Source organism: Nematolebias whitei, chromosome 12, assembly GCF_014905685.2.
Source record: "Nematolebias whitei isolate Nwh7 chromosome 12, NemWhi1, whole genome shotgun sequence".
NCBI lineage: Eukaryota > Metazoa > Chordata > Actinopteri > Cyprinodontiformes > Rivulidae > Nematolebias > Nematolebias whitei.
This window is the reverse complement of record NC_056509.1, coordinates 18,146,643-18,172,584: the sequence shown is the minus strand read 5'-3', so window position 1 is coordinate 18,172,584 and position 25,942 is coordinate 18,146,643. Positions and strand designations below refer to the sequence as shown.

The window sequence follows — 25,942 nt, the reverse complement described above, 5'->3', positions numbered from 1 at the left end:
ATTAATTCTTCACCTTTATCCAAGTTAAATAATTTACATTTTAGTTTATGAACCAAACTAATATATTTAAATTGAACCCATCTAATATATATACCTAGCATAAATTAATTCATTGGCACCATGAAAGTCTTCTTTTTTAAAATGTCATAAACTTGGTGTCAAACAATCTGCATCACTCACATCACACTTAACACACTCCAGCAACATTTTTCTTATAAGCCATTTATTCCTCAAGTAAAAAAGGACAAAAAAAGTTGCATGTTCAGACAAACAAATATAAACATGTCATTGTTGATCAGAGCAATGACATAAAGACAATATGGCTTATCAAGCAAAATTAAATGGACAGAAAGCATTCACTATTGTTGTACTGTTCAAACACATCTGAACTTGAAGGAATGTTGCATCTCTAAACATCATGAAAGAACTAAAATTCCAACAAAAGCACTCCATGAAAGTGACCACCTGAACATGTATAACAAAGTGCTGTGAGGTGGTCTACCTCTTAAATAGATGCCAGTGGCAACTACATGCACACACATTAAGCACACACTTAAATATACACTACTGTGCAGTTTTGAGTTCACCACTGAGTTTGCGAATCTTGGAAGTCATCTTGTTGGAACCAAGCTCCATCAGGATCTTCTGAAGGGCCTCAAAGGTGAACCTGAAACCCTGTGGATACTCCATGTTAAGAGCATAGCAAAGTCCAAAGAGCATTGCCACTCCAGCTGCAAGAGAAGGCAACTCATTGAGGACTTCCACACCATCAATGACAATCCCAACGTCTTGGGGCTGCTGTAGAAGGCTTGAATTCTCTCTGAAGACGAAGACTGCCATGATGGTCCTCTCCAGCTCCTGCTCGGCTTGATCTTTCTGGGAGACCTGAGGCAAAATATACGAAATATGCAACTGAACAACTGCAGTATGGCACACCTCATTAATCACTATATACTGTATAATGGCATAGGTGACACATTGTTTGACACATAGGTGACACATTGCAGACACATTGTGCAACGGACGAAGCTCTCCAAGCACTTCTTCTTCTTCTTCTTCTTCTTTTATGTTTAATGGCGGTTGGCAAACAACTTATAGGTGCATTACCGCCACCTTCCAGACTGGAGTATAGATTAGATGTCCTATCACTATATTCTCCCCATAATGCCTGACATCTTGAGAAACCTAAAAATGCTGTTAAAAATTATATTTTCAGAAGATCTTTGCAGCAAATTTTTAACATCTAAATTGATTTTATTACTGTTCATCTCTCTAATTAACAACTCTCTTTCCCGGCTGTATTTACTACATTCTAGAAGAATATGCTGCACCGTTTCTGACTCTCCACAAAAATTACACAAACCTGTACTATGTTTATTAATTATTTTCAGCGTACTATTCAGCCCCGTATGCCCAAATCTTAGTCTAGATATAATATCCTCTTCTCTTCTATTTCTACCCAAGCACTTCTCCCCAACGTCTTCTCACGTGACTCAGATTGAAAATATGACATCATTTCCTTTCAGCATGTTTTGAGAGGAACCAAAATATTTGCTTTCTTCCCATCAAAAGTGTTATTGATTCAGTCTGAATCAAAATTGAAACCTCAGAATGCAAAAAAATAGACTTTCACAACCAAGTCAATTATTGTACATTGTATTCAATAATAGTTTTTAGCTTGAATGAACAACTCTGTGCAAAACTTTTTCCAGTGTAGTTGCTACAGTTCTGTACATCATCCTTATTCTTACAAATGGGCACCAGCACACTTCTTCTCCATTCCTCAGGCATTTTCTCACCCTCAAATATACCATTGAATATTTGAGTCAAAAACCTCACCGCCATCTCTTCAAGACATTTCCAAACCTCCAATGATATGTCATCAGGTCCTACTGCCTTCCCCTTCTTCATTCTTTTCAGAACTTTCTGGACTTCACCCTCACTAATCTTTCTCACTTCCTGGTCCACAGTTTCTATAACCTCTACTCTTCTTTCCCTTTCAATCACTTCATTCTTTAGTTCCTCAAAGTACTCCTTGCATCTTCTTGTCACACTCTCCTCACTTGTAAAACATTACCATTCCTATCTTTGACAAGCCTAACCTGCTGCACATCCTTTCCAGCCTGATCCCTCTGTCTCACCAATCGGTACAAGTCCATGCCCTCTTTAGTGTCCAGTCTCCCTTAACTCATCATACACCTTCTGCTTTGCCTTTGTTACCTCCCTCTTTGCTCTACGTCCCATCTCCTTATATTCCTGTCTCCTCTCTTCAGTCCTCTCAATGTCATATTTCTTCTTGGCTAACTTCTTTTTGTGAATAGCTTCCTGCACTTCACTATTCCACCACCAGGTTTCCTGGTGGTTATCATCCATTCTCTGTCCAGATGACACACCAAGTACCTTCCTACCTGTCTAATTACTGTTGCTGTAGTAGTCCAGTCATTTGGAAACTCTTTCTTACCACCTAGACCCTTTAACGTCTCCTCTCTGAATTTCTCACAACATTCTTCTTTCCTTAACTTCCATCATTGGGCCCTTCCTCTTTTGGAAACAAGTGTTGACTACAACCATTTCCATTGTCGTAGCAAAATCCACCACCATCTGTCCTTCCTGGTTTCTTTCCTTGACACCAAACCTACCCATCACTTCCTCATCCCCTCTGTTTCCTTCACCAACATGTCCATTCAGGTCTGCTCCGATCACCACTCTCTCCTCCTTGGGAATACTCTCTATCACTTCATCCAGATATTTCCAAAATGTACTTTTCTCCTCCCCATCACATCCAACCTGTGGAGCATAACCACTCACAATGCTTAGCATCAGACCTTCTACTTCTACCTTCAGGCACATCACCGTATCTGACACTCTTTTCACCTCTACTACATTCTTTGCCAACTCCTCCTTCAGGACCACCATTACTCCCATTTCTCTTTCTATCCACACCATGGTAAAACAGTTTGAACCATGCTCCAATGCTGCAAGCTTTGTTGTTCTTCCATTTGGTCTCTTGGACACATAAAACATTTACCTTCCTTCTCAGCATCATGTCAGCCAGCTCGCTACCTTTGCCTGTCATTGTCCCCACATTTAGAGTTGCAACCTTCAGTCCTACATTCTTGACTTTCCTCTTCTCTCTGTCTTCTGACACATTCCCCTCCGTTTTTTTCTATGAATTAATAATTTGCCTTTTTTCCTAAAACTTTGCCTAAACAATCATAAAAAATTGTAAAATAAAACAGAAGCAAATGAAGACAACCACATTCCTAATGTGCACAGAATGATATGCATGTTTATTTCAGAAAGAGAACGGGTGTCTAGACAGACAAAAAGTATTTTATTTTTACACTAGCAGTTAAAATGAATGAAAATGGGGCTGCACAACATGGTATTTACAACGACTATTAAGTCCTTAAATAATTAGGGTCATGTAGCATTTAAAAATGAAATAAGAACTCTTAGTATAGAAGAAGCAAATAACAGCTAATTCAAGTGAACAATATTAACACAAAACAGTCATCTAAAAAAAATGAGAGGAAAAAAAAAAACACTTGAATTACAAGCTTAGGAGCTAATACATTAAAAATGATGCACCAAAATGTACTAATACAATTATTCATAGAATCTGTGTAAAAAGCATGTAGAAAAACACCTGATGCAGTTTGCTGATACAGTCATTGACCAGTTATGAGAGGTATGAAGTATTTCACAGGTAGATAAGTGTGAAAGAAGTCCGCACTGGTTTCTCGGGGATGGGGGCTCAGGCCCCTGCATACATGCACTTCACTTCAACGTGAACTATGGCCTCTGCAAGTTCTAAGGCAAATATCGGAGGTGCACTTGTATCCATGTAATGCCGACCCATCCCAGGTGGATGAAATACAAGGTGAGAGAACTTGTCTCCTACATGACTGAGCGACTCTTACATGACGTGACACCTGTCTGTAAACATATTTCATCATATACTTTACTCACTGATCTCTTTCAACCTTTAGACCAGATTCATCTTGTTACTTTTTATTGAACTGAAGTCGAGCAGTCGGTGAAAAGGCAAGTTTTTGTTCAGATTCTTTCAGAACAACCTTTGGAGTTGCAAAAAGCCAGTGTTTTAGAGAAGCAGTGAAAACAATAAAAATTAAAAGACAAAAACAAACCTAACAGTAAGAGCGTTCATTTACAGAGCTACAGCAAGGTTGGTGGAAATCAAAGAGCTGAAATGACCAGAAACACAGAACCAACCAGAGACTTCCTCTTTTTACATCAAAAAACATCAAGGAACCGTCTGGGGATTTCTGAAGTTATGCTCTGGTTAATAGTTATCAGTAGTTAGTTCATTACCAGCCATGACATCCGTCTCAGAGCACAGAGTGGAGGAAAAAGGCAAAAGTCTTCATCCAGGCTAGGCTAACATTTAATCAAATGACTGAGTTTTAAAATTTGTTTTCAGGCTCAGTCTCAAACTCAACATACAGATATGAAAGAACGTTTCTATACCTACTGTTAAAGCTCCACACTTTGTGTGCGCCTGGTTTTTTAGATTATTATTTATTATTAGACCTTTATTTATACAGGTTAGTTCCCATTGAGCGCTAACCGTTAGCCTAGCCCGGATAAGGACTTGAGTCATCTACACTCTGAGCTCTGGGGCTGATAAAATGTTAACTATTGAAAACTACTGGACAGAAAATTATTTCTAAAATGACAAGACGATCCCTTTGAATTGAAAGAGTTTAATTTTCTTTAACTCTTAAACAATATTCGTGTGAAAAACTAAACTTCTCAGCAGCTCAACACCTTGTTCTGCGCAGCTTTCAGCACTTCTTTGTTTTTGGTTTAACCAACTCAAATCTGTTTTACAAACCAAAACTAACCGACCAACTCTCAACCTGCTGTCTTAAAACAATAAAATAAACAGCTGAACGTGAAAGAGTTTCTGCTGATACCTCGTCCCATAGAAAAACATCCCAATAATATGTCCACAAAAATCTATAAAAATGAACGTTTTTAGTAACCAGCTGTTAAAATGTAAAACAACGAAAGTTCAGAAATAATTGAAATAAAAACTGCAGTCTGCTTCAGAGAGAAACCTTTAACCCTGAGACTTTAAGGGATGGTTTATCCAAACAGCAGGAACACCTTTGTGACAGCTTTGGTTTCAACACGTCAGGATTTTGAATTCTGCCACAACTCGAGTCTGAAGCAGCTGAATGAAGTCGGCACAGACACGTTTCTGTTGCCATAAGAGGAGAGAAGGTGAAGCATGCAGTTAGCAAGCTTTAAGGTGAACAAGACAACTTTAAACAAGTGTGTTCTCATAGCACAGTCACAGAATGTAAATCAGAACAGGTCATTGGTGATAAAGGACGCTTTTTGTCTTCAACCAACCCCCCCACAAAAAAACACCAATAAAAACATTTCACCCAAACTGTTTTGTGGTTTCATTCATTGCATGCCTCGTTTTTATTCAAGCCCACAGTTTAGAGGAAGACTGAACTCAGAGCCTTCACTGAACGACCCCCCCGCTCTTACCTCTTTGGGAATGTGTGGCTCAGAAGACCAACATGTCATAAAGAGTTTGAACGACGTGTCAGGAGTCGTGTCGGCTACTTTACACATGAACCATAAAACCTGTGCTGCTGTCCCATCCAACATCAGCTTCTAAATGTGAGGACGAAGATTAGAAAACGAGTTGCATATGTGCAGAATAAAACATCTAATGTAGATCGCTTCAAGATTTTTTTTAACTTTAGTCATCTAAAATGTCAACGAGGATAAATCTTGTGAATACGTGTGGAAAACAGTGAATTACTACTGCTCCAAGCTCTGGCTGTACCAATGTGTGTGTGTGGAACAAGATAATGAGATACACACAGGACGCGCTCCGATCCCACCGTCTGACACCACTCCACAAATAAAAACTTCATTCAACTACTTCCTAGTTTTACATCAGGGAAAGTCTCAAGGAAGAACTGCAGAAATTGGAACTTTAAAGCCCCACTCCAAGGTTCGTCCAGCGTTTCATCAAGACGCGCCACGAGTCAGCGTTTTACTGGAGGCTCTCCAAGCGAGGGATTCAAATGACAAAATGTTCTAGAGTGATTTGTTGGCAGGTCATCATTGTTCAGCTCGCCACAGCTGAGATTTAAAAAAAAATGTGTGTGTGGTCTGATGCTGTCATGTGTGAAAATAAGAATAAAGTTCCAAACATAACCGTGATGCTAGTGAAAATTAAGGGTTTCCTATCCTATCATTCGTCGAACAGCCGAGAACTTTAAAAGGCAAAAGTTACCAGAAACTCAACAGCTAATGTGGGAATAGGTTTTAATTCTTAAAACTATGTGTTTCTGAGAACATTGTTTTGTTCATCACATATTTGAGTATTTTAGGAAAAGTTGCTCCTGAATTAGTACTTTTGCCGAGTCGTCAGTAAGTACTACAGTACTTACTATGTTTTGGAGCTAAAGAGCGCATCGTTCCCTCAGAAGTTAGTTGCCAAAGAAACATTCGAGTTGATGAGGCTGAGAGTTGGAGCCTTTGGGATGGGGCTTTAAAGAGAACAGAGTTTGAGCTGAAATGTGAAGCCCTGCCTGTTCCCTCTAAATCACCTCTAATCCAGGTTGACATCTTTAAACTTCTTTATATATACAAATAAACAACCAAAACTACCATTTGAAAAGCAGGCAGCGTCAAAGTGAATTTACAAGGCAAAACAAAAGTTTGACCGACTAACTAAGCTTATATTTCTAGTCCGCATGCATGCACATCACAAAGGATGTTCAAACACAAACAAGTCACTACCTCATGAGGGTTAAATCATCCGAACAACACATATACAGCTTCCACTGCAAATTATTTAGGAGTTAGCTTATTAACAAAGAAAAACAGAACGCTTCGATTTTAAACCCATAGCTTGTTTTTCTGATTTCTCATCGATTTTATTTCAAACTTAATTCAAAGAATGAATGTTTTCTCTTATTTAAGTGCTCCAGTCGTGGACGTTTCAGGGACTTTTAAACTACAAAACCCCAAACGCCCTTTTAGAAGTGCTTAATGGCTCAGAGCGCTCTGAGCCTTATTTTTGGGGCTTTTTGTTACGTTTTTCCACAACAAAAATGAGAAGTATTGACTGTGTTTGAACATCAACTTAAATAACCTCAAAATTGTTTGCGAGAGTGTTCACAATCAAGCATTGTTAAATACTGATAATAAACTAAAGTTCCTCTAGATTTCTTGAAACGGAGGATTTTCACATTTCGGAGGAGTGAAAGGAGCAGACGAGCTGCTTTCAAAACATTTCTAGAATGGGTAACGTTTGACGCATACAAGGGGCTCAAACTGTGTGTGTGTACATGTGTGCTCTATGTGTGTGTACATGTGTATCGAGCTGATTTCCTGAGTAGAAGAACACCCATCATGATGGAAAGTATTCATTAGGCAGGACAGGAAACAGCAAAGCAAAACGTTCCCTAAGCAAAAGACGCCTGATATGACCCCCAGTAGAAAAGAAAGATCTAACCTGGACTAAAACCACCGTTACAGTCATCATGCTCCGTACTATATACACATCTGCCATACAAGCACTTGGATATCACTGGTACAACATCGAAATACAATGGTATTGCTAATGAGTGGGAAATAAAAAGCTCATCTAACCAGCTGCAAAAGCCCGTTTCTCTCTCCGATCAGTTCAGTTCAGTTCAGTTCAGTTCAGTTCAGTTCAGTTCAGTGCTGTGGAAGGCAAAGGAGGAATGTTTTCAGTTACAGCATGTACAAAGTTATCCTGTACACAAATACAAATGTGACACTCGCAGACATTTTTTTTTTTTGCATATGAACATTATACAGTCTCACTGCATCGTAACTCTTTCACACACAGAAGCTGTTTTCTCTTTTTTGTTTGTTTGTTTGTTTATAAATTAGGTTGAACATTCAGAGGATATTTATTCTTCCTGAGTTTGAATTGCTGTGACGAAAAGGGCCACTGAGATTTATTCACAGAAGAAACAGAAAAAGAGACGGAACGAGACAGAAAGAGGTAGAGGAGACGACGAGCCTGTCCACACTACTCCAGATAGTTTTGTTTTTAAACAGATACTTTTGTTCTCCTTTAATGTTTTTTCTTTTTCACCTACATGACTTTAATAAAAATTCTGCAATACCCATGCCTCTCCACTAGGTGGCGAGAATGTCCATAATAACGATTAATCAAAACCCAGGAAAGGAACGCCATTATCTCATTGATTATAATAAAATTTAGACATCGACCAGAACGTTAAAATTGAAACCTGACTGAGACCAGCTTCCCTGACGACTGGTTCTAGTCCAAGATTTAAGTCCCACCCACTCCACGTAAACAAACGAGACAGTAAGCAAAACATTTTAAAATGACATCTCAGATTAGTTTATCAGATTCACGTAATTCTTTCTTTGCTGTTCTACTTGTTTTTTCTAAATTGTTTAGCAGTAATTGTTAACAGAAGTCATGTGACACCATGATGGTGTGCGCTCCTTTAAACCCCCACACTGCGAGTGCACAGACTCTGGTTCCCAAAATACACGACAGCAGCGCCCGTAAAACAGGACCTCAAGGCTCCAGATGGACAAACAATACGTCTTCAATACTTTTACAGTTTATGAGTGGGGTTAACTAAAAATTCTCTCAAAACTCTTTTTTTTCTTTGCTACTGTTTCCTCTTAGTTATTATCGGTTCAGCACAATCCGAGTTTGGTGATGCAAAAAACAGAATAAAGCAAATAGACAAAATGGAACAAATATAAAAAAGGTAAAAACAGCTCCATTGTTGTTTGGGTTTCGGTGAGCACACAGTGAGAGTGGGTGTGAGTGAAACAGGCTGCTACGTCATCGTGTGAGAAGCTCCTTTTTTCTTGACCACATAAATTTACCAAGGACAGGTTCTTAAAAATGTCATTTTTAGGAAGTTTGTGTTTAGACGAGAACGGCAAACGCAGCAAAAATAATAAAAAAAAAATCTCAGTTTGTAAAACTATCTGGAGTCCTGTAGTAGGTTTAAGAGACTGTTTTCACACAAAGGTCTGAGAACTTCTGTAGAACGAGTCCGATACTCTTTGTTCTCACAATTAGAAATACTCCAGAGTGGCATCTGTGCCGAATGTAGAGAAGAAGAACCTGTTGGAAAAATATGCTACATCAATTAGCTAATACTTTTTATAATAATAAGTTTATAGAAATCATCAATTTGGATGCATCATCAACACAGAAAGCAAAATATAGAAAAAAAATAAATAAGTGATTAGGTAGTCGGTTGGGTAATCTACTGAAGAAGTTCAGAGTTAAGGCAGTATTTCACTGAGCAGCGACTGTTGGACTAGTTCACGACGAGCCTTGGCTCTTCAAGATGTCTCAAAATGTTCACATGGGTTAGACATTTTCACAAGTCACAGACTAAAATAACGTGTTCAGCTGCTTTTCTCCCTCAATAATCTGAGTGTGGTGGTTGTTTCAAACCTGTCTCAACCAGGACCCATGTACAGGTCCGAGAACAGAGTTTAGAGTCGTGAGATTGATTCCAGAAAAAATAAAACACATTAAAAATTATTGTAAAAAATACCTTCTTGCCACAATTGTCACAGAAGGTAAAACTTGTAAAAAGTAAATAAAGGTAGGTCTACTGGCCTTCTTATGGGTACTAATGTGCATGCTGGAGGTCAGGATTTGACAATGTGTCGTGGTCTAAAGAGATTCGTGCCCATGTCGGGTTCTAATCAACTTTTGTCATTTGTGTATATTTGTGTTATATTTGTCCAGCAATCACTGTGCGAGGGCAGGGTACACCCTGGACAGGTCTCCAGTCCATCACAGGGACACAGAGACAAACGAGACAAGCAACCATTCAATCTCTCTCTCACCTAGGGACAATTTAGTTACCAATCAGCCTAACATGCATGTTTTTGGTCTATGGGAGGAAACTGGATAAAACCCACGCATGCACGAAGAGAACATACAAACTCCACCCAGAAAAGCCTGTGGACCTGGATTTGAACCAGGGACCTGCTCGCTGAGAGGCATCAGCTCTACCAGTTGCGCCACCGTGCTGCCCCAAGCAGAATCTTAAATAGTAAAAATCTATGCAGGAAATTATCTAAAGAGATTCTAAAAGTAACAAAACTGTAGCGAAAATCACCACCCCATGCACCTTTCCCACATCTTGCTGGGGACATGATGTGGGGGGCACAGATAGGTGATTTGGGGGGATGTTTGTGTGGGGGGGTCCACACACCTTGATGTGTGTGGTACTGTCCCAACATCAAGCCCCCCAGCATGCCTTAAGAGGGGCATATTGTGTGGGGTTTGTGTAAATGCCCCTCCAACGACCCACACCCACCTGCTCCAGTTTGTCTTGTGTCTCTGAGCCAAACTATGCTGAGAGTCAACGCTGGATCATTTGCACTGAGCCTAAGTCTCTATATTTTTGAAACGTTGGAAGAGTTAAACCATAATTCTGTGACCATAAATCAAAAAACAATCATCTCCTTAATGGGCTGAAAACGTTCAAATTTGAACGACTGCATTGGGACCAAATATGCACTAAGTAGTTTTGTGGCAAAAAAGAAGACAGAACTAAATGGTAAATGGACTGTACTTAAATAAAGCACCTTTCTATCTTATCAACACACTCAAATCTCTTTACAACACGATCTGTGCCTCATCTACCCATTCATACAGCACTCTACTAGATCTCTACAAAGATAATTGAACAAATCATTCTAAAGAGACTAACCAGTGCTACTGGTAAGTACATTTTTAAAAGGGCTGCACAAAATACAGCTCCAACAGAAAATTCACCTTTTCTTCTTATTTTTTTTACAAATTTCTTGCCAACTAGTCTCCAACAGTTGCATCCCTGTGAGATACTCCCTTTAACGCTGCAGACGTCTGTATTCTCACTTACAGTACTCTTATAGAGCAGGATGAGACATGTCAGGGCTGCAGTGGATGTGTGAAAACAACTGAAGGTACAGAGTGGAAAAAAAGAGAAGAAAGGAAGTCAGGGACAGAGACGTAGTTTGTACACCAGGAGACAAGAGAGCTGCTGTTTAGGTCCAGTGAGGTTTAACTTTGAGTTGTGACACACAACAACTGAGTCTCCATTGTAGAGGTCACTGCTGGGGGGAGTATAGCACCATTGGAGGGTTTGGTGAGAGGTTCCCACTCTGTCATGGTAAGAGGAGAACGCCTGTAGAACAGTATTGCTGCTATTAAGACAACATTAGTGTCAACCATTCAAACAAAATCGAACTAAAAGAGTAAAAAAAAGCACAAAAAGACGTAAAAACAAAGCTTGTTTCTGAGTGAACACTGGCAGAGGCTGAACGTCTCACAACCCAGAGGAAGGGTTTGTCAGAAGAGTCAAATTAAATAATACAAAAACATTCAACACAAACAGAAACCAAACCACCTCTACTTGGTACAGTCCTTCCTCGGCTGCTCGTCAGTTGTACATTTGTCTGTCATTTCCTGGCAAAAGTCCACCGTTACCGTCTGGTTGGAGGTTTCCACAGACAGCTCCGATGCTGTGTACAAGCTGGTGTCCTGACCATCTGTAACTTTGTCAGCCCCGTTTCTGACTGTGGAGTTAGGCTGGTTCTCAGAGGAACCGGGTGACCTGTGGAAGATGGGTTCTGGAGTGGCTGAGCCAGAGTGGGTGGTGAGGTCAATGCTGCTGGTGGCAGGGGTGCTGAGGGTGGGTCTCGACTCATTGGCAGTGGAGTTGGCTGGCCGCAGAACGGGGCAGTAATGGTGAAGGGACTGGACCTGCTCTGGACTCAGATGGACATCCCGGCACACCTCCTGAGACAGGCAGGAGAAGTTCTCCCACAGCTCGCCCATACAGGCCTTCAGCTGGTTCCTCTCAGTCAGCAACTTCTCTTTCTCACAGACCTGCAAACACACAAGTTTGTATTTGTTTCCTTATTAGGATAGTCCATGGACCTCCATTCATTTCTCAACTGAGCTCAACCGTAAGATGGAAGCGATTTATGAGAATTGTAAACCACTTGCGGCTTCTGGGAATCGCCAGCATGTTGGGGACGACCTAGAAGGAAGCTAATAAGCACGGACCAGTGGAAAGCCCACAAATCTGGCCATTTTGGATCATCAAAAGTACCAGCAGAACTCAAGGCTGACAAGAAACAACGGTCTGCCTGCATAAAATAACAACTGTGGCTTATCTGAATCTGACTCCCCTGTTTGAACTTGAAGCAGGCCAACTTATCAAGTTTCTCCTGGGATATGTGTAAACTAAGAAGGCTCTGCTCTATCCATCCCCCGCACAACCCTCTCCCCGAGAACTTCTGTGAACACGCTTATCAGAGCTGTAATGGCTGACACCAACATCTTATCCGGACTATGGTGCTATCTGGAAGTGCTTCGTGGACAAATCTCACCGTCTTGTCGTCAAATGCAGATGTGATGTGTTTTTAAATGTGCTTGCTGGTAGAGTTTTTTGATGTCTTAAACCATGTCCTGATAAGGATAAGGTGTGAAGAGAACTTCTTTGTAATAACACTATCCTTTCCTCATGGCCTTTCCCTCTTTTCTATTTAAAGAATAAGGGGCCGCGCTCTTAGGATCAGCAGCCACGTGCACTCCGCCATCTTTCGGACGACTGTACGGACATAATCTCGCTGTACTTCGGTGCAATGATAAAAAAGCTTATTCTGATTCCTGTAGTCTAACCCTGACCGTGGTGGTATCTCACGGGGCTGTGACTGCTGATGACTAGTTGGTGAGTCTAAACTGTGAAGAAATGTGAACATTTTCTATTGCTGTCTGGCAAATTGTTAAGTGTTTGCATCCTAACGGCCTGTGAGCTGTGTGACTGAATTTGGACCGGTCAGTGCACCAAAAGACAGCTGTAATACTCTTAACATGACATGGGTTGGAAACACTCATGACAAGTCTGTGGCTATCATGAGACAGAAGACATTTTGAACATGTTCAAAACTCAAGCAACAAGACTTCACGCCTCACGTGAGGATTTTGAGAAACACCACATGTCAGATGTTCTGGAGACTCCCTCATGTTGTTCACAAACTTGTTGCAGCTGAGCAACCTTTACTCTACACATTACCGGTACATGCCTAACCTAAACTTAATTCATACCATAGCCCTATACACAATACTACAGGTGCATCTACAAAATTAGTCTATCATGAAAAAGTTCAATTTTGTCTGAAAATCACTTCAGAAAATAAAACTCGTTTTTCACACACAGAGTGAAATATTTAATTTCTTGTCATTTTGATGATAATGGTTCACAAACAGGGCGGCACGGTGGCGCAACTGGTAGAGCTGCTGCCTCTCAGCGAGCAGGTCTCTGGTTCAAATCCCGGTCCAGGGGGCCTTTCTGGGTGGAGTTTGCATGTTTTCTCAGTGCATGCGTGGGTTTTCTCCAGGTACTCCGGTTTCCTCCCACAGACCAAAGACTTGCATGTTAGACTGATTGGTAACTCTAAAAAATTGTCCCTAGGTGTGAGTGAGAGAGTGAATGGTTGTTTGTCTCATTTGTCTCTGTGTCCCTGTGATGGACTGGAGACCTGTCCAGGGTGTCCCCCGCCTCTCACACAGTGACTGCTGGATATGGACACCCAAAAAGGAAGAAGTGGGTAAAGTTCATGGACGGATGGAAAAAACATAGTTCAGTGTGTCAGAAAATGAGAATATTCCACGTTTATCAGTGGGAGCAGGAACCAAGTCCTGCTGTAAAATGAAACCAGCATCTCCATGAAGCTCATCAGCAGAAGGAATCATGAAGAGCTCTAAAATATTCTGGTAGATGCTGCGTGGACTGTGGAGAAAACACAGTGGACCAGAACCAGCAGAGGTCATGGACCCAAACCATCACTGACTGTGGAAACTTCACTCTGGACTTCAACAACGTGGATTCTGGACCTCTCCACTCTTCCTCCAGACTCTGGGATCTTGATTTATAAATTACATGAACATTTACTTTCATGTGAAAAGAAGACATTGGACAATGAGAGACAGTCCAGTTCTTTTTGTCCTCAGCAGGTAAGATGCTTCTGACGTTGTCTCTGGTTCAGGAGTGGCTGGACTTGAGGAATGAGACATTTGTAGCTCATGTCGAGGAGATCATCATCTGATCAGGGTGAGACACCAGGAGTTTACAATATTCAACCTCTTATCTGTAAACATGATCATCAAAATGACAAGAAATAAAGGCTTGAGATATTTCACTCTGTGTAATCTTTGAGTTTCACTTTCTGAAACGACTGACATAAATAAAATAAAAATAAAATGAATTTTTGTCAGAACATTTACATTTTTGAGATGCACCTGTATAACCAGTGGTGCTCCGTCTTTTTAGGACCAGGCTTTGATCCCCACAAGGAGTACTTGTCCATAAAAACAAGTGATTATACCAGAAAAAGTCCTAAAAGCATAACAAAAACCAGGTAACCCCCCCCCCCACACACACACACACACACACACATACAGACCCTCATATTTAAGAAAACAAACTAATACTTATATACCGTATACTGTATATATACAGTATACGGTGTATATATACACCGTATACTGTAGATACATTTAGTAAATTTTCCGTACATAAATTTAATCTTAACAAAAAATAAAAGAGGTCAAAGACTATCCACTTGATAATTCAAGATATACAGTTCTGGTTTTATGTGTCTTGTGTAGTTGACACAATGGTTTAGTTTCCGTGGTCATGTTTCTGTCAAAATAAAGATCTTCCCGTCTTCATACATCTGTTTCACTGCGTTATAACTTGATTTCTTTAGCCTTTTTCTGTGACGTCAATAGTCTGAGAGAAGCCACGAGGCCAGGGCCCAGGCGGTCCATCACTTCACCTTTTGTGCTACTACTGGCCAACTAATATGGAAGCTGTGAATAGTCTGTTTTGATGCAGAGGATACATTTGAAGGACATTTTTGAAGGTTATGAAGGAAAATTTGCTCAACCCGTAGAATTGAAAGTTTTACTCCCCTCCCTTATCGACTTCTAGTTACATCAGAAATGTGGCAGTGGCTGCCTGACTCTAATTCTGGGTTAAATTCTGACACCACTTTGAAAAGATTTGTATTTTAATTATTTTAGCTGATTTTCAACATTGTGAAGTAATCCACCCTCCCTGTCTAAAGAACATTTGTTAGATGCCTTTAAGCCTGACACTGTGTCCATAGCTCGGGCTCCTCCTAGATTTGGAGGTGTTTTTATTGTTCTGTTCGGACATGGAGGTATGTTGGACTGTGTCTGAGCTCCATGTTTGATCAAGAGTAGCTCCCTCACCAGTTTCCTGATCTCACACTCCAGGTTCAGGATGCAGTCCAGCTTCCTCTTGCGGCAGCGCTGCGCTGCAATGCGGTTTTTACTCCGCCGCCTTATGTCATGGATGAACTCGAGCTGCTCTGAGGTCAGTTTGTGCATTTTCACCAACATCTGGAAGTCGTTGCGTGGAAGATTTGTGATTTGATCAATTGGGAACGGAAGCTTCACCTGGAAATGACAGAAAACACCAAATATTATGTACACAACAGATAACTTGGATCCTGTATTTGAGTGAATTGATGCAGTATTTTTAATATTTTATGTTCATTATCACCCACCGTCAAAAGGCGTAGCAGTCATGTATGTGTTCACGTGTCTGTTAGCAAAATATCTCATGAACAACACAACAGATTTTAATAAAACCCTCAAAGGAATGATTGTGTGTACATCTTCAACTGATTAACTTTTGAAGTGAATCAAATTTAAACAGTGTAGGAACTGTGCACAGTTTTCAGATCATGCAAACTCATATTCACGCAACCCTTTTTGGTATATACACAAATCATACAACAAAATGTAGGTATTTGTCTTCTTTTACTGCTGTAGGACTTTTGGTTTTCTCTCAAATCTTAGAAAGTAGAGAGTGCACACGCACACGTAAGCAGTCAGTAAAATTTTATCTCTTCCAAACTGAACACGAAGGCTCACAATCTCTCCTACCTCAAATTCTGTAAAGCAAACATTCACACACATTACCATCAGTCTTTTGCCGCCCACAGTTCAACAACTTTTTTAAGATCCGACTTGTAGTTTTCACACAGCGACTATTGGTTGAGGCTTACTTTCCAGTCTGCAATCCTGTCCGCCTCTCATTAACTAGACAGTCAGCAAGTGATCATCATGAGCTGCTGTCAGCAGATTTAACATTTAGTTAACGTTAACAATGAATGGGGTCTTTTTTCTGAGCCTGGTTCAATGGTGTGTAGGAGTGATGGTGCAGAGGTTAGAGAAGGTGGGTCTGTGATCGGAAGGTTGCTGGTTCAACTCCCCAGACCGACAACATCAAAATGTGGGTGGGAAAGGTGAAACATCCGCACTTGCCTCTATCCTCATTTGCCCCACTCTGGGTCCTTGAGCAAGGCACTGAACCCCACCCTCTGCGCCCTAAATGGCAGCTCTCTGCTCCACACAGAGGGCTGTGGTAGCTCGATGGTCTGTGGTTGCGTCAGGAAGGGAATCCGGCATAAAAACAATTGCCAAGTCTGAGTATGAGTTAGTTTGTTGTGGCAACCTCTGAGGAAGGGAGCAGCCGAAAAAATAATAAAAAATAATATTTGGTCTCCATCCATTATATTTTACCCGTTTTTTTTTTTCTTTTTCGGGTCGTGGGGGGTCACTGGTGCCCATATCCATCTTAAGAAATGTTAACATCTTGTTTTACTTAAACTCTGGAAAGCAAAGTGATCCAATTGTAGATAAACAACAAAAATCCATAGTCTCTTTATTAGACAAAAGATATGAACTAAACTACGTATCGAACAGAAGAAAAAGTTAGGATACCCTGTCCCCAAACAGCAGGACTGACCCCCTTTGTCTGAAATAACTTCAGTGAGACACTTATTGTAGTGTCTACCAGTCTCTGGCACTGGTCTAAGAAAAGTTCGCCCCCCTCCTCAACACAGAAATGTCTCAGCTGTGAGACATTTAAGGGGTCTCTTGCATGTTCGGCCCGTGTCAAGTCCCCCCGCAGCATCTCAATGAGATTAAGGTTTGTGTTTGGTGTGGCTATTACAGGACTCTTAATTTCTTTGTTTTCAGCCAGTCCTTGTTGGACTTACTGGTCAGTTTTGGATCATTGTCATGTTGCAGGGTTCAGTTCTGCTTCAGCTTAATTTTTACAGATGATCTCGAGGCGTGTCATCAACGTGCACCGCAGCATGGCAGCACTGATGAGAACTCCACTTCGACTCGCACTGTTTTTGTTCATTGTTGTTTTTGTTTTGACGTTTTTCACCTGCACTGCACTCTGTTATGGGTATGACCACAACATACTTTTGGAGTTGCAATCGTCAGTGAGTGGGGACTTTGGGTCGACTTTTGGGGACTTTACAGTGGACATTTTCCCCTGGGTCCTTTGTTTACCTGGGCGTCGTAAAAGGAAAACACAGAGAGAGAAGTGAGCCGGTGTTTTGTGCAGGACCCGCCAGAGATGCAGCAAACCCCCTCTCCCCTCGGTCCTGCTTTCAGATGTTCAGTCTCTGAGGGGCAGACTGGATGACCTGCACGCACGGATTTATTGTGAGCGGGACACGAGGAACTGTTGTGTCTTTGCCTTTACGGAACCATGACTGGAGCCGTCCATACCGACTGTGCTGTGTCTCTGGACGACTCTCTGTCTACCGGCTCGACAGAACTGAGTCACATCTGTAACACCTGATGTGTTTGTTGCTGCTGCACGATGTGGCTGTGTCGTGTTGCTGCCTTGTCATCGTGGTTCAGTTCATCAGTGTTGTTCACTGCCTGTGCAGTGTCCTGTTGCACAACCTGTGTGGTGTATGTTGTGTGCATTTAATCAGTGTTGCTGCCTATGAGGCACTTGTTTGCACTGATTCATCCAACTTACACCGTTGTATTCCACCATGTTGTTCACTATATTTCTTTTGGACCTTGTAGATGTTTTATTTCTTTTTCACTTTTTGGTGCTTTGTTTTGTACTTTTGTTGCATGCTTTGGGTCTTCTTGTTTTTTATTTGGCGAGTCGAGACGGTTCGTCTCGTCCTGAGCATTTTCATTGCATTGTTGACCTTGTGTTGATTCTGCACATGACAAATAAACAATAATCAAATGTGTTCCTCAAGCACAATCTGATACACAGTAGAGCTTACAGTGGATTTGATGATGGTGAGCTGACCTGGTCCTGCTGCAGCAAAAAAATAAAAACCCAAACCATTACTCGACCACCTCCGTATTTTAAAGTAGGGATGAGGTTCTTTTCTTTGAATGCTGTATTTGGTTTACACCAATCATTCAATCTCTTACGGTGTCCAAATAATTCAACTTCAGACTCATCTGTCCAGTGGACATTATTGTAGAAGTTGTTTTTGTCCAGGTTCTCTCTCTGGTGAACTTCAGTCTGGCCTTTATGTTTTCCTCAGAGAGCAGCAGTTTCCTTCTTGCACACCTCCCATCAAGGTTAGTGCATAACGGGGCAGCGCATCTTAGAAGCTGCAGCTCCCTGTACACTTCTGTCCATCTTTAGGACGGCTGTACGGAAAGTAATTTTGTTGTACTTAACAGTGCAAGGACAATAAAACATTCTGATTCTGAAACGTTTACAGTCTCTTTGGGATTGGAGATGTGTGCACATTCACCTCCACAGTAGCAAGAGTCAAGTTTTTTTTGGGGTCTGCTCTTGGGGTGAACTCTCTTGGACAGCCAGGCCTGGGCGTGTTGTGAGTTGTTTTGAATGTCCTCCATTGGTTGACTGTTTAACCGGCAGTAGAACGACTGATTTTAGGCTGTTTGGAGATCTTTTTAAATCTCTTATAACACTCAGAAGCTGCTACAAGTTTGAGTTGGTTTGTCCTAATTTGTTCCACACCAAAAACTTCCTTTTCAAAGGTTATGTCTTACAAAGGGTTTTAAAGTGTCTTTTAATCACTTTGTTTAGTTACACGGAGTGAATCTTTCTGTATTGTTAACATTTATTTTTATTTTACATTCAAATATGCTACAAAACAAACTTTTCAAAGGTGTACTAATGACATATGGTCTCTTTGTTTCTTGGTGTTTTACCATATTTTGACCAAAAGATGGCAGCAGAGTTCAGCTCCGTCTGCTCCCACATGCAGCAGATAAAAAGCAGCTGCCTCCGTCTCCAGCAGGATGTGTGCACCTCTGACAGGCCTTAGGGGCAGTGAGTGGACTCTTCTCTACCTGGTTCAGATCAGTGGCAGGACATTTCTGTGAGTTTTAACAAATCCAGTGTTGAGCAGTAGTTCTTGTGATAAATAAAATAATTAATTGAATCTCAGGTCCACGTGTTTATTCTTCCTCTCCTCAACTGGAGAGCAACGCTGAGTAGCCCCCTCAGGTCATGGCAGATCTTCCAATAAGCACATAATCCATCCCCGGCTGTGTCTGCCTGCACCAGGGAGATGTGGCGTCAGGCAGCAGGGGAAGTCATGGAGGAACAAAGAGCCAGAGGATGACAGCCACAGAGCCTGGCACAGATCAGCCTTCTCCTTCCCTCCCTGAGTCTGACACCGACCGGGGGAGGGGGAGGGGGAGGGGGAGGGGGAGCCAGATGAAGGAGAAAGCTACACTCCATGCCTTCTCTGTACCTTCTCCTAAGGTGTTCCCCACAGGCGTGTCCGTGGCTCTACATAGTTCAGACTCATCAAATGAGGAGTCTGACTCAAAAGGATTTTCTGAAGAGTTCCTGGGAGAGAAAACAGGAGAGGACTTTCCTCCATCTTTCAGCTCAACATCTCTGTGAAGACGCACAGAAAATTAAAGGCCTAGCACTCTTGAAGGAACTCATATCACCTGCTGCCTTTCATGCCAGAGTTTTCTCACCAAGTTCCTCTTAGACTGAGAAATGACTAAGTTGTATGTGTTTCGATCTAACCTTGAAAGTAAGGCCAAGAGCTTGTGCTGGAACATGCGTGGAGTACGATGTGCTTCATGATAGCTCTGTGGGAATGTGCTTGTGTTCGTCTACTGCTTCGTACAGCTACGTGTTCGTTATCGGAACTTCTATGTCCTCAAGACAACTCCCAACAAATTGTTGGGACAAAAAATGAATCGGGCAGGGCTGGCAGAGGAGAGCTGTGTAGCTGCACTAAAACCTCTGGATGAAAAAGTGGCTCAGCAAAATTAAAATATTTCAGAACTAGAGAACGTGACAGAGCATTAGCGACCAGCTAACGATCACACAGGCTAAAAGGAGCGAGCTGTCTGTGGAGGTCGACACGTTGAGCAGAATATTGTTTCGTTGGTCTGCTGGAGGACTCAGATGATCCACAACCTACAGAGTTTACGGATGAATTTCTTAAAAACTTCTTGCGGCTCGAGGAGAAACTCGCCTTCTTAAACTGTTCAAAATGCTCCATTGTGTTGAAAACGGCATGAGAGACATTCATTCAACCTTTACTTATACAGCTTAGTCCAAGTTACATCAAAGTTCATGCTCAATAACCAACACAGTTCAGTCAGGTCCTCTGGACGGTTTCTGTTTGTTGAAAAACAACACAAAACGTTTCAACAAACAGAATCCATCAAGAGGACCTGACTGAACTGTGTTGAATATTTTACCTGGATTACTGAGCATGAACTTTGATGTTTTGAACCACTTTGGCCATGGCTGCCTCAGAGGAGTTGGCGGGGGAGAGGGTGGACCACAGAAACCATCTGAGCACCATCAAACTGGTTGACCCACTATGTGAAGGTGCTGCTTATGGGACTGAGTTTGTTGCGGCTCCTCGGCCTGATGAAGTCCTCTGGATACATTTCAACAAACATAAACTGTCCAGAGGACCTGACTGAACTTTCACGCATGGGAGACAGTGTTGGGACTGCTGACTTCAAATGATGCTTGGGGCTTCAGTCTACGTTTTACCGCCTATGAAAAATTTACCACCAAAACAAATGTGTCATCGGCGACATGCTGGTAATAAGGTGTGTGTGTGTGTGTGTGGGGGGGGGGGGGTGTAGTGAACCAGATAACCTCAAATCTACCAGATGGACAGAGACTGTTATTTTCATTGATCTGAATAAGTCTGGGCCATCTGATGAACTTTCTTTCTTGAATTAATCAAGCAGAAAAGACAATTCTTTATAATCATTACTGTCTTACAAATGTTTTGATAATCAAATTGTGTTAGTTCACTCAATGCTTTACAGGTTGAAAAGAACTACTAATTTTTATTTTTACATAAACAGTAAGTAATGATTTTTGTTCCTCATTCAGAGAAGAAATCACCTGAATATGCCTTTCTTGATTTTCTGTCTGAAATGAGCAAGCTGTCGTAAGTATGTTAAAGGTTGGTTTTCGGTCAACTAAAATGTTTACCGAGAAAAATGTCATGTTTTACTATTTGAAAAGATTACAAAGTGTGAGACTCCACGAAGTCTGCTGTTGCTGCAATAATCTTTTCTGTATGTTGTAAACAATCCTTGACTTATGATAACATCTTACGTCACAAATCCACTCCTCTTTCTGGTCCTTCCACGAATCAGAAAGCTCTAAATTGAACAGGAAGTCGACCCAAATAAAATGTGGCAACTTCTCAGTTCATGAAATGAACAAGAGAAGGAATAGAGGATTATGGATTCCAGAATTCCAAGAGAATGAGAGTTCTGAGAGATGTTGGAATGAGAGCTGACAACAGGTCCGATAGTCCAACAGAATGAGCAGATTGAGAGTGCAGCCGGTTATGAAGAGTTTGGAGTTATGAAGAACCAGGAACGTTTGGGATTATAATTCTGTTTTGAGCTAATCAACGCACGACTTTCTGAAGGTTTGGTAGCTCTCGACGGAGACGCTGAAACGAGTCAGAAAGGAACTACATCCAGCGCTGATTCATCGTCAACAGGTAGATGGTTCTATTTTGACCAAGTGTACCGTGAGAAGCTGAGGATCTGACGAAGCGTGCAATTTCTGGTTAAACAGATTAAACTTCCCTCACACAGTTCTCTGTAAGATAATCTCCTTTCACTCTAAAACCCACCTCTCTCTCATAAATCAGTACAGATATTTTAGAAATATCTTAAGCAAAGTCCTCAAATCACCGCCGAGTGATTTGAAGTTCATTTTCTGTGAAACTGTCTTTTATTATTTTCATATTTTGCCAAATTAATGTAAATGTTTGATGTTAAACTTTGATTCTGAAAATAAATGATTCCATTCATTTGATGGGTCAAAGATAAACAACGTCTCTCGTTACATTTCTGTTAAATTCAATGCACGACATTTACAGTCAGAAAAATGAAGAACTCGTGAAAAGTATGAATAAATATATATCCATATATTTGTCATACAACAAGTGACACGTACCTCACGTGACTCACTACAAACTGGTGGCTCGTACGAATTTCATGAATGACTGTTAAATCCGTGTGTAAATTGATTTTACGTGTTGGCATGGTGAAAGAGTAACAGCTGATGAGCTGTGAATGTTACGCAGCGGCTGAGCTGCGCGCTTGGAGCTGCACTCTGCAACTAAACGCTGCATGTTTAAGCGTTGGGCTGGCAATGTTTTAAAAGCTGAAATTGTGTCATAAGTCTTGTGTAAGCTGAAATGGTACGTCTGTTATGTGTAACTAAGAGCTAATGAGCTGTGGAAGACGTTATTCTGTCTAAAAAGTACGAGGTTCTGCTTTAAGACCCGGCTGTGACCAGTTCGGTTCTGTTCAGTTTGAACGAGTATTTTGAATAGATGGATAAACGTTTTAAAAGCTGAGTGCCATCTCAGAACACAGTTAGAAGTTGTTTCGTTACAATTTTTAACAGAAAAAGTGCATTTTGATGGTTTAAAAGACGAAAAGTTGACGAACTATTTCAAGCTAAACCTAACTTGCTAGGTAGAGAAAACGCTTCCTGATTGGTTGAATTCGCTGTTGTGGAGCGCTTTCATTGGTTGAGAAGTTTGACTGACGTGCTACGTCATCTCCCCTCAAGCCTGCGCTGCGTTGCAATTGGTGATTTCAGTCACGTGACCCGGATATGAAATTCATTTTCATAGGGAAATAAAATCTGCTTTTTAAAGCTAAAAAGCTCCCCTAAAGTGATTGTTGACACACTGTTAAGTGCTTCGAAGCCTGCTCGCTGAAATTCTGCCACGTTAGAGTTTAAAAATTCGTCAAAAAACGATGTTTCTAAACAATGCTAGCGATGCTAATTTTAAGCTAACAAGCTAACGACCGGGGCCTTAACTACGCTTAAAATCACTAAAATGAAGCTACTATCAGTCCCAAACACTCATGTTCAAGCTATAAAGTCTGATTGAAAAAACTTTTGCCACGTTTGTGTAAAAAATCCGTTCAGAAATGTTGATTTTGACCGAGTTTAGCCGAAGCTAACTTCAAGCTAAGCGGCTAACAACAGGATGTCAACCGAACGCCACAGGAAGTCATAGCACCCCTAGTGGACAACACAAAAAGTGACGGAGTTATAATTGTTGAGGAAATACTGACATCTCCTGGCGAGACGTGAGATCACAGATTTCACTTCGTTTTTTAGGTAAAGAGTGAAATTAAACGTCTTTTTATTTTTCTGTAAGGCAAATTCTGAGTTAACAAACTTCCTCAAAGCTGAATAAAACACTGTTATCTTACATTTTAAAAAGTAATAGGTATTTATGCAGAGAAGCATTCACCAAAAGTTTATTTCACTGTTAATCCTTTAAAAATAAGGTACAAAAATAAACATTAACTTTTTAAAACAGATACAGTTACAAATATTCACAGAGTTGAACAGTTTACTCATTTTGCTTGAAGGATAATACACGTTTAATTGCAAAATCACTAAATAAGAGTAAATTTATCAGGAAAAAGAGATTTTCTGTTTAATTTACCACCTAAATAAAATATCTCTCTATTTAATTTTAAATAGAAGCTATACAGGAGCAAAGACAGTTTTTCTGAAGAAAGACTGATTATTCCTCATCATCAAATTCTTTTCTCTTTTCACCCACCTGGGTTGATTGAGTAACTGTTTAAAATAGCAAAATTTCTGGAACAGAACGGTTTAAAAAACGTTTTAAACTAATATTGCTGTGAGACTAAAAGACAATTTGCAGGTTTATAAAAAATTCAGTGTTTTAGAGTAAATACACTAAAAACAGCTTGGTACTCTAGTATCTGTGGAAAATAAGCACAAAAAGTAACACTGCTGAAAGAGCATTTACTTAAATATTCATGAATTGGGGTAAAACCTGAGAAAGGTACCCACATTTGAATAAAGTTGACTTATAACAGTACTTCTGTGTAAACCCAAAGCTAAAATAAGTGTGAAAACTCATTGACTTGAATACAAATATTTACCTGTAAAATATCTAAAGCTTGCAACTGTTCAAACAGATAAATTGCTACACAGTGAAAACATGGCAGGTGTGTTAGAAAAAGATTTTGACACAAAAGGAATTGCGGACTACTTGGAGAATGCGCTCGCGCTTCTCGGAGAGTCCGTACATCCATATATAATCCAGACAGAGCGCATGAACCCAAAAGAGTTAGTGGACAATCTGAAGGAGGTTGCAGAAAGTGTGACCTCTGCAGAAATCACAAAGTCCAGTTATGAAAAGCTGGCTAAAATTGCAATCTTGCTGAAAGAATCATTCTATAAGGCCGTTGATAAAACTGTTATAATCAAACAAAGGTTAGACAGTGAAATAGATTTGGCTCAAAAGACGGAAGAATACGTCCGTCAATTTAGAAATGAACACGAGGTCCTCATGACGAAACATTATGAACAGATGTTTCAGTTACAGCAAGATACAAGTACAGAAATTGCTTTGCTGAACAGCAAACTACAAGTACTTGAAGCATCACTATCGGAAGCAGAGGATAGAGAACAAGCGTACCAAGCCTCGCGTTCAGATAACGACGTGCTGAAAGCACAGTTACAGACCGCCTTGAAGGAGCTGGACGCTTGCAAAGCAGACAAGACGGAATCACTCCGACGATGGCTGACTTTAGTAAAAAAATATCAGACATCACAGGAGGACCTGAAAGCTTGTGAGGAGAATTTAGCTACAGCTATAAACCAGATTTCTGATATGGGGCGGCCTGGTCTGAGACTCAAAGACGAACAGTCTAAGGGTCCGAGACAGCCACGAACTCTCCAGTCAGATGCTGTTGCACCTCTTCCTCCTGACAACACGCCGTTACCCCCACCCCCACCATGGGCGGTAGGGACAGAACTGCACAAATATGTACCTCTTCCTCCTGACACCATGCCCCCACCCCCACCACCATCATGGGCGGTAGGGACAGAACTGCACCGATATGCACCTCTTCCTCCTTATCAGCCACCCCCACCCCCACCATGGGCGGTAGGAGCAGGCCTTGACCAATCTGCACCAATCACGCATGTGAGACCGTTGATACAGTCTCCTTCAATGGATGATTTGCAGAAAGTCTCAAAATATGTACAACGTTTCGTTCCCGGCCCTATGGGGTCAGCAGGAACAAAAGCGTATCTCAAAGATCTGGATTTCAGATTGAGAGCTTATCCTAATGCTACGGTAGAGGATAAAATCAGTCTGATACGACTCACTTCGGACAGAGAGGTGTTCACCTTCATCGAGCGTCTGCCAGATGCAACGAGGAGGGATTACAACCTTCTGTGTGAGGCTCTGATCAAAGAGTATGACTCTTGCACGGGACCTGCTGGTTTTCCAGCCGCTGACAAGGTCACGCAGGGCAAGAATGAACATCCAAAAGTTTATTACAAAAGAATCTTCCAAGCTTATTTTGGTAACAGAAATGAGACCGGAATGGAAGAAGATGATGGTTTTAAGTTTGTTTTCACCAAAAATCTCCACTCTGATTTTAAAAAATCAGTACAAATGATGGCAAATTTCAGAGAAAAATCCATCAGTGAGATTAAACAGTGTGCTGTGAATGTGTTTGAAGCATGTTCTCATG

General features: G+C 41.1%; 1 protein-coding gene across 1 annotated transcript in view; it reads right to left on the bottom strand.

Moving 5' to 3' along the window:
- Positions 1-11,414: 11,414 nt before the first annotated feature.
- Positions 11,415-25,942, bottom strand: part of bach2b (BTB and CNC homology 1, basic leucine zipper transcription factor 2b) — a 42,197-nt gene continuing 27,669 nt past the window's right edge. Inside the window, exons 3-4 of the mRNA XM_037685296.1 lie at positions 15,314-15,520; positions 11,415-11,917 (exon numbers count right to left, since the gene is read on the bottom strand). Of these exons, the coding sequence (XP_037541224.1) occupies positions 11,438-11,917; positions 15,314-15,520 (687 nt within the window). The 3' untranslated portion in view covers positions 11,415-11,437. The remainder of the gene's footprint in view (positions 11,918-15,313; positions 15,521-25,942) is intronic.